Here is a 17,218-nt window from a genome sequence, read left to right as displayed (position 1 = left end):
GTGTTTCTGTTGTTCTTACTACAAACACAGGAGTTAACTAGACCATGTAACATTTGCCAGCAAATACATTATGGTTACCTTCACATGTTGTAAGCCTTACAAACTACTGCTCTGTTCATTCTTTAACTCAAACACATTGAATATATGGTGAGCAGCCCCCTCTAAAGCTTGTTGCTACATTATGTAATCAAACACCACGATGTTTACCAGTAACCATGGTGACAGCCGTCTGGTTCAGGTCGTTGACCCTATCTGTGGGGAGAAGAAGACTAAGATGCGTGTTGCTACATTATGTAATGGAACACCACCATGTTTACCAGTAACCATGGTGAGAGCCGTCTGGTTCAGGTCGTTGACCCTATTTGTGCGGAGAAGAGGAAGAAGAAGAGGAAACGAGCAAAAACAATATGGTTACCCTTCTGTGAAGGTAACCATAACAATAGTCAAGTGTTTCTGTTGTACTTACTACAAACACAGGAGTTAAAAACAGTCAGGTTTCGCCAAAAGACAGTAACTCAACCAACTGGATATGATTTTGAAGCAGTCAGATGTTTCAGACAGTATCCGCTGTATTTCGTCAGTGACTAAGGAAAGAACCGGAGAAGCAGGTTTTATACTACAACTCTGAATTGATATGTTAAATGACATGCTGTCTGAAACAGGATTCAGAAACTGTCAGATTTTGCCAAAAGACAGATACAGATAGACCGGCTATACAGATACAGATACTGACAGTTATTCATACAACTGGATATAATTTTGGAACAGTCAGATGTTTCAGACAGCATGTCATTTAACATAGCAATTCAGAGTTTTGGTATAAAACCTGGTTCTCGGGTTCTTTCCTTTCGTTGTCTGAAACATCTGTCTGTTTAAAAACATTTTACTTTTTGTCTCAAGCAAAATGCTTTGAGGAGAAAGAAATGGAGAGGCATCCAACTTCAACTTCAAAAGAAAGTTACAAACACCCCTAGACAGTTGACTAACATTTGGAAGGCTTGATTCAATTTGAGCACCGCATACAAAATTGTGAACTTTTGACTTTAAGTTTCACCCAAAATCCTTTGAAGTCCACATCAAGAGGAGAGAGAGGGAGAGAGAGAGGCATTGGACACTTTAACTTCAAAAAGAAAAAAGTTATTAACACCCCAGGACAGAGGAAATCTGACTGGCATTTGGAAAGCAAGCTTAATTGAATTTGAGGGTGTTTGACAGTACTTTTGACTTAAAGTTTCACCAAAAACTTTGACGTCCACATCAAAAGGACGAGAACAAGCTAAGGAATGGAAGGAAACAGAGATCTAAGCCAGATATTTTTCATGCTGTGCTTGTATAACAAAATTATCTGCATGGACTCTTGCCGACATCTAAGCCATCACTGTATCAATGATTAATGAGTTTGATCTCAGCAGGAATCCCTATATAATAGAAACATGGATAAAGTATTTAAACATCTCCAAGGGCCCTGTAACTGGATCTGAAGGCACATGTATCACACTGCCTACAGGTCTTACAGTTTTTGATGATTTTAATTTCATCCGTGTTGGAAGTGAACATTTTGTTTGAACCTTTGTGCATTCATGAGAGGCTTGGGCTAGCATAGCAAGAAGCTATCAAACTGTGTTCCAATATCTCACCAAATGTTGTACAAAATAATGTGTACATGCGCCAAGTATATGTTATTGTGTTAAACAAGATTGTAGAAAATTTGAGCCAGGACTGATATCCAGGAAACAGTTTCAAGTACCTTAATTTAAGTTAGTTGTTTTCTAGGATACATTAAATTTGTTGCAGTACTTCAATCTGTAGTCAAATTTCAGGATACATACTGTACATATAAGGTCCCATAGCTTTCCTGGATAATAGTAGTTTTGAGGATATATACTTCCAGGAATAGGTTGTGCATGCTTTTTCTTTAATTTCGTTCTTAAATTCTTTATTTTTCTATTCATTCATTTATTCTAAACGTTACAAAGCCATGGAACCATCCATTTCAACAAAAAAGAAAACCAGAATGCAAATTATTGATAACCATATTTGGTTGTACGTACTTCTAAGGCAGTTTCCCAGGATACATCCTTATAAGGTAATTTCCAGGAATGGGTTGTACGTACTTATAAGGAAGTTTTCCAGGATACATCCTTAAAGGTAATTTCCAGGAATGGGTTGTACGTACTTCTAAGGCAGTTTTCCAGGATACATCCTTAAAGGTAATTTCCAGGAATGGGTTGTACGTACTTATAAGGAAGTTTTCCAGGATACATCCTTAAAGGTAATTTCCAGGAATGGGTTGTACGTACTTATAAGGAAGTTTTCCAGGATACATCCTTAAAGGTAATTTCCAGGAATGGGTTTGTACGTACTTATAAGGAAGTTTTCCAGGATACATCCTTAAAGGTAATTTCCAGGAATGGGTTGTACGTACTTATAAGGAAGTTTTCGAGGATACATTTGTACTTATAAGGAAGAATTCCAGAATACATACTTATAAAAGGAAGTTTTTTAGGATACCTACTTATAAGGAAGTTTTTTAGGACTATTGTAACACACTTATAAGGAAGTTTTCCAGGATACATCCTTATAAGGTTATTTCCAGAAATGTTTGTACGTACTTATAAGGCAGTTTCCCAGGATCCCCGCACTCCCCGGAAGCCACGAAGCAGGGCACGGTGTAGCTGTGGAAGCGCCCCCTGTAGTTCCTCATGAGAGCTGCACGTGCAGCCGCATACTCATCAGAACTGGGCAACGACAAAATAACACTCAGTAACCGTGGTAATGCTGGTGACAACAAACACACAACAATCTACCATTTTTACAATACCCTGAAGAGCGTCAAACCCAAATGTCCTGTGCAACAACGTGATTATGCCCAGTAACTTACTAGTAGTAACATTGAGATGGGACACTACACAACAATCAACCATTCATACCCATGATGTGAATCCAACTTGTCAATATAGTGACCATTCAATGAACTTGAAGAAAATGATAACAGTAGTGGCTATCATAAGAAGAAGAAGTTAACTGCACGACAATTGTAACAGGTACAATTTGTATTGCAATTTGTATAATCAATAATTACATGGTAGTTGAACTATACACAAATGCTAATATCTAACCATTTAAAACTTGTTCACTTAAATGCTTGGATAAATAGGAAAAATAATCTAAAAAGTGGCCACACTGGCCAAGTAGGCCTCTGTGAACATTTGAAGAAAAGGGAAAAGAGAGACTTACTTTGGATCGATGGCGTCCGGTGAGGGAATCTCCACCTCAGGGTCCTTCTTGTCAGCCCCCGGCGTCGGCCCTTTGGACTTCGACCCTTTAGCAGGGGAGTCCGACGGACTTTTACCCTTCTTGTCTGCCTTCTTGCCTTTCTTCTGTAAAAATGAACAACAAAATGATCGTCATTCATCGACATGTATCAACTAAATGGAGTGAAAAGGAGTTCCTATCCTTCATTGCCAACTTAAGATAAAACAATAGATATTGCAAAACTCCCCCTAACAGGGGAGCACAAAACTGCAGGTCTGCAAGATCAAGAAGAAAATTTAAAAAACAAAGAACACTCACATCAGTCTGAATCACGGTTGAACTGCAATTACCAACAAAAAAATTAACTTTCCAACTTCCAACTGATCATCTCCAGTCTTTGTCAAGAAATGAGCAATCCACTGCTTCTGTGACATCCGATTTTTGTGTTGGCAGTTGCAGTACTAGTTCAACTTTGATTCAGACTGACTTCTACAAAGTTTACACACTGATGAACATTCAATTGAACACTTACTTTGCTGGATCTGGTCTAGAGTTCTGACAGCAATAGCGCCCCCCCTCCTAACCACTTGGACTTTATATTCATCATAACTTTTTTTGGGGGGTGGGCCGTTCTTTATTTGCACGCTTGCATCAATTTGGGGATTGCCAGAGGATGTCGTCGATATGATCAAATCAACATGGCCTAATAATCAGTAAGAAATAAACTTAAAAAAACTTAGACTACTTACATCACTGGACCTTGTCTCGAGTTCTGACTTCCTGGCAGCCATAGCGGCTTCCTCCTCCTCCCGCTTCAGCTGAGCCTCGCGGAGCCGCGTTCGGATCCGGACGACCTCCTCCCGGATATCAGCGTCCAGCAGGGACGGCGAGAACGTCACAGTAACGTGGCTTTTCTGGAAAAACGGGTGTTTTTGATTGTGAATGAAAATCAGTGTTATGATAATTGAGGTTTGTGAATAGTTTCATCAGGTCGGTAAGTCACTGATTCAGAATAAAAAGACTCTCAGAAGTTCATGCAAAGATAGAGTGAAGTCTTGATTTTCACCGTGCCGCAAGATTTAGGTGCTTCAAGAATTTGCAACCCTGCTATACAGGTCTACCTCAGTCTAAAACAATACCATGAAAATCCACTTACTTTGCCTTCTCTAGTAGAATTCAAAACACTAGTTGGTAGAGATATCAGAGAATTTTGGAATTTTCATTGTGTTGAAATAAAAGCTAAACTTTCCATACCTTCCCTGGCAGCACAGTTCCCACCGCGGGCGACACGTTGACAGGAGCGCCCTCTGGCACCACGAACTCGAATGACGTCGGGCCGACCGGTGCGATCTCGCCCTTCCCTATCCGGGGGACGGGGTGCGTGAACTCGTTCCTGCTGATGTGAGAGTTCACCACGTGAAGGGATGCCATGCTTGAGTCAATCAGCGCGGTCGCTGGAATATCACAAAGTTACATATTAACTATTAGCTAGCAGGGCGTCAAGGCGTCTTCTAGATGCCCTACATGTACACTAAGGAAACTTGCTCCTGCTGGTGTGGGAATTCACCACATGAAGGGACGCCAGTTGCTGGAATATTACAGAGGATAAGGCGTTTCTGTAGTTACATATCTATTAGCTAGCAGGGCGTCAGGGCGTCTTCTGGGCGCCTACACTAAGACAACTTGTTCCTGGTGCCGTGGGAGTTCACTGCGTGGAGGAACGCTGTGCTGGACTGGGTAACATTTATTGAAAAACCCGAAAAACTCTTGGCTTTTTGTACATTTAGCTATACCTTCAAAGTGAATGATGGATTGGGACAACTCCAGAGGATCGTGGACTCCAACTACCTTATTAAAGGAAGTGGTCGCATTGGTCAGTTGGATGTTATGGACAGGTGATGCAACTTTTTCTGTCACAATGTAGTTCAACATCTCTTAGTGTAGTACCAATGACTAAACCTTTTGTTTGTTGTCCCTACCTGCAAAGTGTATGACAGACTGAGACAGCTCGAGGGGAGGGTGGACTCCTACCGCCTTACAGGACAGCTTAAAGTCCCGGTTTATCCCAGACTTACAGGTCAGCTCAAACGAGTACTCCTGAAAAACACAAACAAAACAAGGTTAGGAATAGGATTTAAGACATTCTCTGCAAGAAAGAGACCATTAACTTTGGACTCTTGAAAAACACAAATATGTCTCAAAACTAGTTGGGTGACAATCCTTGATGCAAGTGAGGCAAATTTTGTTTTAGGCATTTTTCCCCTTAGAAGCATACTCAACAAAATAGTCTTTCAATGTATAACAAATTTATCTATTTCTATATTTTGTGTTATAAATGACTGTTATTTCTTCAAGTCTATCTACATGTAAGGTTAGCAATGATGATGTACCTTGGCCTTCTTAGCATTAAAGATGAGGTCAAGTTCAATGGTTTCCAACGGCAACAGGGTGCCGAACCCGTCATTGGGCTGGACATCCACTGTCTGAAAAAGCAAGAAATATCATTATGGTAACCGTTAATTAGAAATTAATAAGATAAACACACACGTTTGGAAAAATACACAGACATACATACAGACAGTCACACAGATAGACACATCTGTGCACACACACACACACACACACAGACACACACACACACACACTTTCACACAGAGACAGACACACACACCAAAGGATGGACAGAAAAATGTGCACAATCACACACACACAGACACACACACACATTCATGCAAACACACATACAAAGGCACACATTCATACGAGCCAAAAAGAATACTTAACTTCCTAAGTTAAAAGGAAGAATTAGTTATCAAAGGTCTATTGATCCCCCCACCTCCGGCAGACTGACAAAGCCGTATGGCTGAGCCAAGACTTGTTGGTGAGTTTGATGGTCGTCTTCACCAACAAAGACATACACACACACACACAGACACACAAACACACACACACACACAATCACATGCAAAGACACACACAAACATATAAGCCAAAAATATAATAACATGATCCCCACACCTCGGGCAGACTGACAAACCCGTATGGCTGGGCCAGGATGGACTTGTTGGTCAGTTTGATGGTCGTCTTCACCGACTCGTATATGCTACAGAACCCAAAGTCGATGTCCTTCCGGTCAAACTCAAAGTCCGAGCTGGTCACGATGGCCTGGATGGTGAAGGGGACAGGCCTCGTCTGGAACAAACAGAATGTAAAAATTACTATACAAACTACCTATGTATACACATGAATAAAAGTGTTAAAAATTCCACCATGCAAAGACCCTACTTTACATAATGATATATCACAAATCTTTTTATTGTCTCATACTACATTCTGTATTATGCATGTTAGTCTTATCTAGAATAGATAAGTTTCCTTGTAGAAGTGTATCTTATACAATTCTTCATTTGATAATTGAAACCAGTATGAAGAAAATGAAACAAAGTGCTAAAAATGAAAATCATCCTGTGAAAGTCACTTAAGTTTGAAGTACAATATTGAGGGTATCTAAACTGAGGAGTAGTAGGTTACAGAGTCTCAAGTGAATGCATGGTAAGCATCGTTATTTTCCATTGAAAGTCTTATCAGGAATCAAACATCTTTGATTCTAAACCTAATCTGAGGTGCTCCAGTTACCCACCTGGTCGGCGACCCTGATGACCATGGGGGCCTCCAGCACACCTGTCTCCTTGTCAAACGACTTCGGTGCATCTTCAGATAACGTTTGTCTGGAAGGAAAGAACAGACACTCCTTATGGTAGCCCTGTACACTTTGTACTTTGCACTTTTACATTTTTTTGTCACCCTCCGCACAGAAACAACTGAGGCTGATTCTGACATGGATCTAGTGCTTGGACAAGAGCGGTTGCCAACGACATTTTGTACTTCACAATATCTACACGAGAGACGCAGTTCTTAAACCTGCCAAACATTTTAGCAAGTAAGTGATGGGCTGAATGGTCCGTACTACTCCTAACCACATGGTTATGTTGCATTAAGGAGAAGTAAGCCCAGTCAAGCCCTGACAAAGGTAGCTGAGGAGTTACCAAAAAATTATCTAGAAATAATACAACTTTCAACTGTTAGTCATAATCATCCAACTTTAGATTGAATCCTACCAACCCCAGATGAACTTTCAACATACATGACGTGTTGTGTACAAATGATAAAGTATAAACAAGCCTGTTACCTTGGCAAAAACTTGAGTTGCGCACTAAACTGTGACTGTGCCTGGATGTACCCAGTCTTGGGGAGCAGCTCCATGTGATCCCTCAGCTCCTTGGGAACCTCAAACCTCAGCCTCAGGGCGGTCGTGGCTCTGCAGGGGGCAGGAGGAGGTTTCATTGATTTACTATTTCCTGATGGAATTTGACTCCTGCGGCCAGTTTTCGACCCAGTTTGTGGCTAAACTAGCACCATTGGGACCCAGACTTCTGGCGGAGAGAGTGGATTTTGTGCCGCGCAAGTAACCTCCACTTAAAGCTGTGTAGGTCGTCCCGATAAGGTTGTGTGGTGGAAGGGACCCTCATCCGACGTAACAACAGGAGAACCAAAATGGTATGGTCACACAAAAACAGTTTACGCGTCAAATGTTGGCACATTGGCACACCAAATCCGAGTTTGTTTTATGGCGCACACTTTTGACAGATTAGCCAAAGAGGCTTGGTGGGCGTCACTCCACCGTCACAGTAGGAATATCATGTAAAGTGCCTTTCCCAAAGGCACAACGTCACACAACATGAAAACGAGACAAAGGTAAAGGTAGTCCCATAGCCTTTCTGAGGCTGTAGGGCCATGGGTTGTTATCCACTGTGGGAGTCCTGGTAGGGCAAAGTACATGCATGTTATGTCAGCATGAATGTTTTCCTTGTTTAAAAACAAGTTCTTTATTCACAAACAAGGAAATGATAACAGCCAATGTTTCAATGACCGTCTGTCATTTTCTTCAGGGCAATTATGACTGGTTAATTTTGACACCTCATTAAATTATTTCTGCATAGTTTACCTGTTATTAACCACAATGGAGTCCTGGTAGAGTCTGTCAAACATACAAATCTTTAGGTCCACGTTCTATAGCATTCACACACAAACACACACACTCTCACTCACTCACTCACTCAGTCACTCACTCACTCAGACACACACACACTCTCACGCAGACACACTTGAATGTGTTACCTGTTGTTGACTACTATGGAGTCCTGGTAAAGCCTGTCAAACATGCAGATCTTCAGGCCCACATTCACACACACATACATGCACACAGTCACACACACACACACACACTCACACACACACATGCACACTCACTAACGCACACACACACACACGCACAACTGTTTTACCTGTTATTAACCACAATGGAGTCCTGGTAGAGCCTGTCGAACATGCAGATCTTCAGGTCCACGTTTTGTCGCTCCACCCATACGGGGACATCGATGGCGTTGGCAACGCCTCGCACAAAGATCTGGGAAACGAAACAGGCAGAAAATAAGATTCTTGTACCTACATGTAAAGGAAAGAGGTAAAGCAGGCATCCTCAGTTGAGAAGAAGCAACGTGCTATTTCAAGTAGTAGTAATTTTCAAGTAACTAGTACTGGGGTAATGCTGCTTTGAACTGAAAAAAAAATTGAAGTTTTTAGCCAAGCACATCGGGTCACCCCTACTCTTCTCGATAAGTGTGTTGGGTTCTTTCAAGGGCAGAGATTTGACGCTTGAGGCTTATGCCAGAAGCTCCCTCATACACAGGGCCGTCAGCTTTATGTCACCATTCAAAATTACAAATCCAATCTCTTATAACCATGAGGCTGGGGCTGACACTAGGCCCATGGAGCCACAAAATTTAATCAAGACGCCAGAGCATTGGGGTTTGAGTTTATTAGAATCCACAATTGCTACAGACTCTTCCTGTGGTTCATAGATGAAAAACATAGATTGCGCCACAGGACTTCCTCATTTAGACTGTAAAAGTTGCAACCACAGTGTTCTTACATTGTTAAGAAAAATGACCTAATAAAAGTGAAGAAGACTCACACTGTCTGAGCAGGGGTCGGAGAAGCTGATCTCGAAGTCCGTGTCGACCTTGCCGGGTACCGTCGGGGCGAAGATGATCTCCAGCTTCACGGAGGAGAAGGGACCGATATCTCCCATAGCAACCTGGAGGATAAAAAAGAAGATAGATGATGCAAGTGGCTCTTCTTTCTAAATGAGGATTTGACAAACAGATCTTTCAAGTCTTGGAACAACCAGAAGAAAAGCCAGTCGTACCTGTCCAATTTTCATCCCATCCAAGGCAGAAACGTCCAAGAAGTCAGAGCCAAGGCCAAAGTCAACTGTGGTTTCGCCTGGGGATGCAAATAGACATGACTATCACACGTGTGTACAGGCACAATTCCTCACTGTGTAGACTCTCTGCTACATTTACTTGCAAAGATTACTTCTAGCTGCTAGGTGGCGCTGCAGCAACAAGGAAGCCCCAAACATGACTGAGTCTGTATCCCCCCTTGTCCTGGTTCATAACTTAGGTAAATCATATTTTCATCACAACACAGGAAAGTAACAGACAGACTACCAGGTAGGTAGGTAACCATAAAAGTGTGTTTCCTTAAAACATAAGATGACACGAACAACAAACTGATTTTAAGTTCTTTACCTTCTCTGGTGACGTCCCATCTCCCTCCATCTCCATCCTTCCCAGCATCTCCTTCTCCATCACCTACAGAAACAGACGAAGTGATGAAGAAAAAGTCAACATCAGGGTTTCATGAACCTGTATTGCAATATTGTTGCTGTAAGTTTTAACTTCTGATACACTATTTGTTTGACACACACAGACCTTCCAGTTCATAATTATGCAAAACTACATGTTGTTAAGCACCAAGGACAAGGATAGTGGAGTGTGGTAGCTTTTCAGCACTCTGTCTTTCAAATCAAAAATTGAAACAAATTGTTTCACAAACACAGACCTTCTAATGCCTTATTATCGGTGCAGAACTATGTGCAAGTCAGCACCAAGGACAGGGACACAGGTGTCAGTTAGCATTCAGCACTATCCTGTCCTTAGTGCTGAAACTGTAACTAGTGTGGTAGCTTTTCAGCACTCTGTCCTTGATACTAAAAGTTTAAACATTTGTTTGACAAACACAGACCTTCCAGTGCCTTGTCATCAGGTGGTGAGACATGGATGCAACCCAGTTCATAATCTTGACGTACAAGCACTCTGGACAACTCTGAATAAAAGCCTACTTCAGCCCCAAGGACAGGGATGGTTACTTGTTTGACACAGACCTTTGAGGCCAGTGTACAATCATACATCCTAGTTCATAATCACAAAGTACAAGCATTCTGGAGAACTTTACTTCAGCACCAAGGACAGGAATGGAGTATTGAACTATCTGTTCCAAACACACAGACCTTCCAGTGCCTTCTCATCCGGCGGCGTGACGTGGATGTCCGGCTTGTGGCCGGACTCGGCCGTGTGGACCTTCTCCTGGTCACTCAGCGAGCTGACCGCTCGGTCCGACATGTCTGACGTCTGGGGGCAAAACAGACGGATTGAAAACAGGAGCCATGCTATATCTAAGAGCACTGATTTGTTTTTGCACTGATTTATTTTTGCAGTAGACACATTGTGTTTGACGTCTACAGGGAAAACAAGAAACAAAAAAGAGTAAACAATGGGGCCGAAACTACAGTTGTTTTATTACAAAGGTGAGTAAAAAAATGGGAGTAGAAGCTGTAGACAGATCCCATTACCAGGACACCATAGTCAGAGGAACTAAACGCAAAACATAATGTAGAAATGTGAAAATTTTATGTACTTACCAATCTACCGAGAGAAGTTTCTGCTGTGGTTACAGTCCTTGGTTTGGCATCTGGGCAGAAAAAAATGGATAGAAACAGGAATAAGTATGGCTGCATAATGGATATAAAAAATACATAGTACGTATTGTAGCTCTTCTGGAGCAAGTATCTTTTTATCACAGGTCAACATCCCGTACTGCTCCGAATCTGACTTCCTTTAAGAGACTCTTGAAGTAACGGAAATGAACTAAACGAACGGACACGGACCATGAACCAGCTTTCGCCCTACTTTATGTTGTATGTTGTAGAAATTGTATATTGTTGTACCATAAATATGTAATGATATATGTTGATAGAGTTATTAGGACTCAAATGACTGTGTATCTCTGTTATATTGTATCTGACCCTTGCCTCTTCCCTCATGACCTCAATGAAAAGCAGCCTGCGTGCTGATTTGAGCTTATCATGAATAAACAAACTTAAGGTTCAAACAAAACAAACATACTACAGACAGTAACATTCTGATATGAACCAGCTGCAAAGATTTAGACTATCAGACAATATAAGTAGACAACACCATACCTGAGACTTTGATGAACTCAAACTTGGTGCCCAGCGCCCCCTTGTTGGTTAAGGTGATGGTTTTCTTCAGAGTCTCCCCGATCACTTGTGTACCGAAGTCCACTGTCTCAATGTCAACAGACAGCTACAAAACATGACATTGAACAATCCATGTCATTGCAGATATTTTGTCATCAACAGTATACAAGAACGCAGACACACAGGCAAATACACTACTTTTTACTTCAAATTCCTACCATGTTAAGTCAGATAATAAGTTGAAAAGGAAAGGTTGAAATTGGTCACACAATTTTTACCTCTAGCTTGAAGATGAAATAACTCATACTATAGTCATAGCAAGAAGAATTTATAAGCCCAGCTTATATGTCATACACTACAATGACTCTATTGATGACTTACATCACATTTCTTTGTGGTGCATCTCAGAGGGATGAAGAAAGGACCGGTTTGGGCCAGGAACTCAACGGCACCCTCCAAGTCTTCATTGATCTGTGAAATACATCAACAACCAATTCACAGTGTGCTCTTGTTTGCTAACATAAGGCTCTTAACTGACAAATTATTTGAGAACAGAGATCGTAACATATCTCTTACTTTATGGAAGAGCTAGTCTTTCACATGCTGATTACAAAAAGAAGGAGTCTGGATATAAATTGATATGTAAAGATCAGCTCTAATCATAATATTTCTGCTGGTGCAAATCTACTCACCATGGGCTTGAAGGTCACCATCATGTCACATGACATACCAGCTGACATCTGACCTGGGGGGTCAAACCTACGGAAAGGAAATCAGGATCTTTATGAGTCTCTGGTGTTTGAAGTGTACACTTTACATCACATGGTGCATCAGCTTCAGAAACAGGACAATGCACATTCATCAGCAAGCCCTAAAGAGAAAGAAAAGTCCTTTATAATTCCAATTTTGCATATTAAACTCTTAGTCCGAAAGTTGCTGACAATATACCTAACAACTCTTAAGAAAAAGTCTGGAAAGCCAACAGCAGAATCTAGAAAGTGAGTCGTGAACGACGGAGACTGAAGGGAGCCCTGTAAAATTTAGTAGTACTAAGTATGATTGCAAGATGAAGAAAGAGAGGCTCCTTACACCAGGTGTATGAAGTCCTTAAGGTGCTCCGACAGCCCGACCAGGCGGCAGAAGTTGACGCTGTACGACACGTTCGTCAGCTGGATCTTCTTCTTGTACGTCTTCCCGACATCAAAGTCCTGCAGCAAACAGCAGGGGGAAAAAGACATTACGTTAATGCCATGGTTACATTCAGGTTGTAAATAAAGTACACCATTTGTTATCCAGCTTTAACTAGTTCAGTCTTAACAGTTCCTTTCTCACAGGTGCTACGTTAGATTAAGGTGTGATAGTGCAACCAGTTGAAATCATAGCTGTCAATAGTGTTATCATAGAGTCCTGGAAACACGGACTGTTCCCAAACATTTTCTTTGAAACAAACGGAAACTTAACTAAGCACACCTATCATGGATATATGATTACACATTCAATTTCAACTTTCTACAATTACTGACACTTGCTTAAGAAAAAAAAAGAATAGGCCAAATCTTTATTGAACTGCCCTTGTATGATAGTTATTTATACCTTGAAGTGAATGACGTCAGGTTTGCTGTAGAAGGGTTGACCCTTGAACTCGCGACCTGCGGCGACCTGTTTGCGGATGATGCCCGAGCGGTGCTTCTCCAGAGTCTGCTGTAGGACCTGCTGTTCCATCCTGGTTCCCCCCACGGGTTTGGGCGGGATCTCATGGTCTTCTGGAACCTGGGAGGTTTGTATAAGTAAGTTTATTGATTCGTTCATTCATTCATCACAAAATACATGGCAGCATCCTCAGCAGAGGATGCTGAATTGCGTACTTTAGGCGTACATGTATTGCATTTAACAAAATCTTAAATCTAAACAACTAGTACTATTCAAAATCTAAATCAAAACGACTAATATCATACAAGCAACTAGTACTGTACAAGATGAAATAAGAGGTACTGTAAACTAGAAAAAGAAAACGTATTGTACGAGGAATTAGAAACCAAATGCAGGAATTCTCATCATACAGATGATAAAAGAAGAAACAAGGTTTATCATCAAACTGTAAACTGAATAAATCAACGTCGGGAGATTTTATCAGGTTTGAAGGTTGGAAGGTCAAGTTCAAGTAATACTTGATCAAAGCTCAACTGTAATTTCCAATACAAAAACAAAAAATTGGACTTCAAAGCCAGTCTTTGTCAAGGGATGAGCAATCCACCTTCTCTGGAAAGTCATGTGATACAGACAGAACTCGTGGCTGTTCCAGGTTCTCATCACCCCCCTTCCCTTCCCTGCTGTCACTCTGTCATTACTGTCATTCTTTAAAAGGCAGAATGCCAGTAAATCTCAAAAGTCAGTTTTTCTTGTTTTCAATCCTTTTAAACTTTTTTTAGTCACACTTTATAATTCTGAATATGACTAATTAGTTTGAAGAAGTCTACCTTGTAAGCTGTGTGCTCCTGGTCCAGCGAACTCTGGCTGTGCCATGTTCTCATCATCCCCCCTTCCCTACTGTCACTCTGTCATGTCATTTTTTATCGAGTCTAATCTCTGAGTCAGTTTTTCTTGTTATCTAGTTGTTTTATTTCTATCTTTAGCAACACTAGTTAAAGTCTGAATATGACTGGCCTAAAGGAAGCTAGAAGTCTACCTTGTAAGCTGTGTGCTCTTGGTCCCAGAGTCCAGCGAACTCGGGCTGTGCCATGTTCTCATCATCCTCCCCCTCGCGGCTGTCGCTCTCGCTGTCTCCGCGCTCGTCTCGACTCGTCAGCCCGTACGGAGAGAAGTCGTCGTCCGAGGACACCGTCGCTAACTTGTTGTCCTGCGGACCTTTCTGTAAAAAAGGAAAAGGTACATGTACATGAAGTATCGTATGATGTTGTTTGTTGCACTGTGTCTTAAGTTTAAAAACTTCATATGAAGTTTGATATGAATGATACAGGACTTAGTGTGGATAAAAGATTTACATGTGCAACTTTTTCTATCATCCTTTATTTAACCTTGAACTTGAAGGATTACAAATTTGGCCTTGGCCATTTTTCAAGAGTTCAAGGGAGAAGGTCAGGGCTTTTTGACATAACATAGGATATGCCAAATAATTCTGGACTACTAACAGTAGGAACAACCTCCTCCACATCAGTACTGTACTCTACATGATTTTTTAGTCTTTTTATTTATTTATTTATTTGTTCAGCTGCGTACAATGTACCGCAGCCAAGGCTGCCCGACTAGCTACTGCTATTACAAGGGGCCAACCTTGCTGCAAAAAGTACATGATAAAATACAATACATTAGTTAAAAATACAAGTTACATTAGTTAAGAATAAATCATACTCACGTATAATCTTACAACTCTTACATTGAATCAATATACATAAACATTCTATGAATACCACTATAAAATCTAAAAGGAAGAAAATACAGATACGGAATTGTACATTGGAATAGTAGTTCGTACTAGATCGGGGAGATTTAAACGGAGAAGGGGTCCCCCAGTGACTTCCATGCCATAGTTTTAAAAGTAGAAAGTGAGGGGGCAGTCCGTGTGTCGGATGGAAGGGAGTTCCACAGTTGGGTGGCTCTGTAGAAAAAGGCCCTCTGGGTTCTCACAGTTTTCGGTATTTGCAAAGAGAGATTGCTACCGTTTCTTAGGGAGTATCTAGAATCAATGGATGATGATCTGGTTGGTGGCAGAAGACCTTGTAAGTAAGGTGGACAACGACCGTTAGTCTAGTCTTTAGTATGATTTGGTTTGTTGGGTTGTGTTTAAAGTTTAAACCCTGATCATGTTGGATGTTGCACTCACCGGGGGAGCGACCTCCTCCACATCAGCGCTGTAATCTGCAGATTTAGTATTTAGTATGATTTGGTTTGTTGGGTTGTGTTTAAAGTTTAAACCCTGATCATGTTGAATGTTGTACTCACCGGGGGAGCGACCTCCTCCACATCTGCGCTGTACTCCACGGATGACGAGCCGCTGGTGTAGTGCTGGATGATACGGGACTTCCTCTTACGCCCCTGAACTCTCTGCATGGGGAAGAACATGTCATCGTCATCATCATCTTTGCTGCGTTTCAGTTCACACTGAGGTAGGCCATCATTGTTTTCATCTTTTAGCTTTACATCATTCTTCCACCAAATCAAATCCTTCACTTTATTTTGACTTTCACATTTGCACTTTGGTCTATACCCAGTAGGTTTCCACCACCGACTCCTGACTTTTGTCCTGACCCACCTAATCAAATTGTGGAAATCAAATCCTTCATTTTATCTTGCCTTTTACAATTGCACTTTGACCTTATAGTTTTAACATTGGTGACCCCTGACCTTTGCCCTGTCCCTCCTGGCCTCAGGTCAGAGTTGCAGCTGCGGAGTTTTCCTGTATTTCATCTGTTTCTCAATCAGGAAAACACGGATCTGCCCTGCCCCTTACAGTACACTATACCCTTTGACCTTTTGTGCAATAGACCCCTGACCTTTGCCCTGTCCCTGCGTGCGTCAGGCCAGAGCTGCGGCTGCTGAGTTTTCCTGTGTTTCATCTGCTTCTCCTCCCGGATGATCCGTGCCACGATCTCCTGCTGCTTCTCTCTCTGCTGGGCTTCAAATGTTCTGTCATGACAGGAAAGAAACAAATGTTTGTTATAGTGGTCAGTTCAGCACATACCTGATATAGCTCATATAGTACAGAAGAACTCACAGGGGATGGTTTTGAAAACAGCGTGAGCCACCAAACTAGTGGCTCAAAGTTTGTATATTAAAAATTGTTTTTTCCACATGGAAACCATTTCAATTCTTTGCATATAAAGCATTTCAGAGCCTGGTAACAATTTGTACAGTTACGCAAAATTTCACAGTATAGTATAGATAGGAAAGAAAGTAAGTAAAAAGTGGTCTCACTCTTTCTCCCTCTCGAACTGTTTCTGCCTCTTCCTCCGGAGCAGAACCTCCTCCGGATTCCCCCCCTCCCCGAGCACCTCCTGTCTCTCCCCCTCTTCCTGTACCGCAGCTTCCGTCGCCATGGCGCGGTCACGCGCCTGCACTGCACGCAGGTTCTCCTGAAAACGTCAGGGTGTCATTAGCTGGGATATCAGTCTCAAGTATCAAGAGGTGTACATCACTATGCATAGATTATGTAAATATGATGTTGGTCTTGAGAGACAGCAGGGTTCTGAGTGAGTGAGTGAATGAGAGAGTGAGTGAATGAGAGAGTGAATAAAAGAGAGTTACCCTGTTAGCGGTAATGTTTGTCTTGAGAGACAGTAGGGTTCTGAGTGAGTGAGTGAGTGAATGAATGAATGAGAGAGTGAGTGAGTGAATGAGTGAGTGAGTGAGTGAGTGAGTGAGTGAGTGAGTGAGTGTGTGAGTGAGTGAAAGAGTTACCCTGTTAGCAGTGATGTTGGTCTTGAGTGACAGCAGGGTTCTGAGAGAGTGAGTGAATGAGAGAGTGAGTGAGTGAGTGTGTGAGTGAGTGAATGAAAGAGTTACCCTGTTAGCAGTGATGTTGGTCTTGAGAGACAGCAGGGT

General features: G+C 41.7%; 1 protein-coding gene across 1 annotated transcript in view; it reads right to left on the bottom strand.

Annotated features, from left to right (window-relative positions):
• LOC136443145 (cilia- and flagella-associated protein 74-like) overlaps positions 1–17,218 on the bottom strand; it is a 38,085-nt gene that overhangs the window by 11,625 nt on the left and 9,242 nt on the right. The window contains exons 10-33 of the mRNA XM_066440233.1: positions 16,592–16,749; positions 16,171–16,303; positions 15,620–15,721; positions 14,346–14,528; positions 13,253–13,429; positions 12,749–12,867; positions 12,352–12,418; positions 12,041–12,130; positions 11,642–11,765; positions 11,081–11,130; positions 10,670–10,790; positions 9,909–9,971; positions 9,524–9,600; positions 9,290–9,412; positions 8,601–8,722; positions 7,445–7,573; positions 6,896–6,983; positions 6,274–6,447; positions 5,646–5,738; positions 5,235–5,352; positions 4,510–4,709; positions 4,005–4,169; positions 3,238–3,380; positions 2,613–2,738 (exon numbers count right to left, since the gene is read on the bottom strand). Of these exons, the coding sequence (XP_066296330.1) occupies positions 2,613–2,738; positions 3,238–3,380; positions 4,005–4,169; positions 4,510–4,709; positions 5,235–5,352; positions 5,646–5,738; positions 6,274–6,447; positions 6,896–6,983; positions 7,445–7,573; positions 8,601–8,722; positions 9,290–9,412; positions 9,524–9,600; positions 9,909–9,971; positions 10,670–10,790; positions 11,081–11,130; positions 11,642–11,765; positions 12,041–12,130; positions 12,352–12,418; positions 12,749–12,867; positions 13,253–13,429; positions 14,346–14,528; positions 15,620–15,721; positions 16,171–16,303; positions 16,592–16,749 (2,945 nt within the window). The remainder of the gene's footprint in view (positions 1–2,612; positions 2,739–3,237; positions 3,381–4,004; positions 4,170–4,509; positions 4,710–5,234; positions 5,353–5,645; positions 5,739–6,273; positions 6,448–6,895; positions 6,984–7,444; positions 7,574–8,600; positions 8,723–9,289; positions 9,413–9,523; positions 9,601–9,908; positions 9,972–10,669; positions 10,791–11,080; positions 11,131–11,641; positions 11,766–12,040; positions 12,131–12,351; positions 12,419–12,748; positions 12,868–13,252; positions 13,430–14,345; positions 14,529–15,619; positions 15,722–16,170; positions 16,304–16,591; positions 16,750–17,218) is intronic.

Source organism: Branchiostoma lanceolatum, chromosome 10 (assembly GCF_035083965.1).
Source record: "Branchiostoma lanceolatum isolate klBraLanc5 chromosome 10, klBraLanc5.hap2, whole genome shotgun sequence".
Classification (NCBI taxonomy): Eukaryota; Metazoa; Chordata; class Leptocardii; order Amphioxiformes; family Branchiostomatidae; genus Branchiostoma; species Branchiostoma lanceolatum.
The sequence above is the reverse complement of the archived record's forward strand: the minus strand, read 5'-3'. Positions and strand labels throughout refer to the sequence as shown.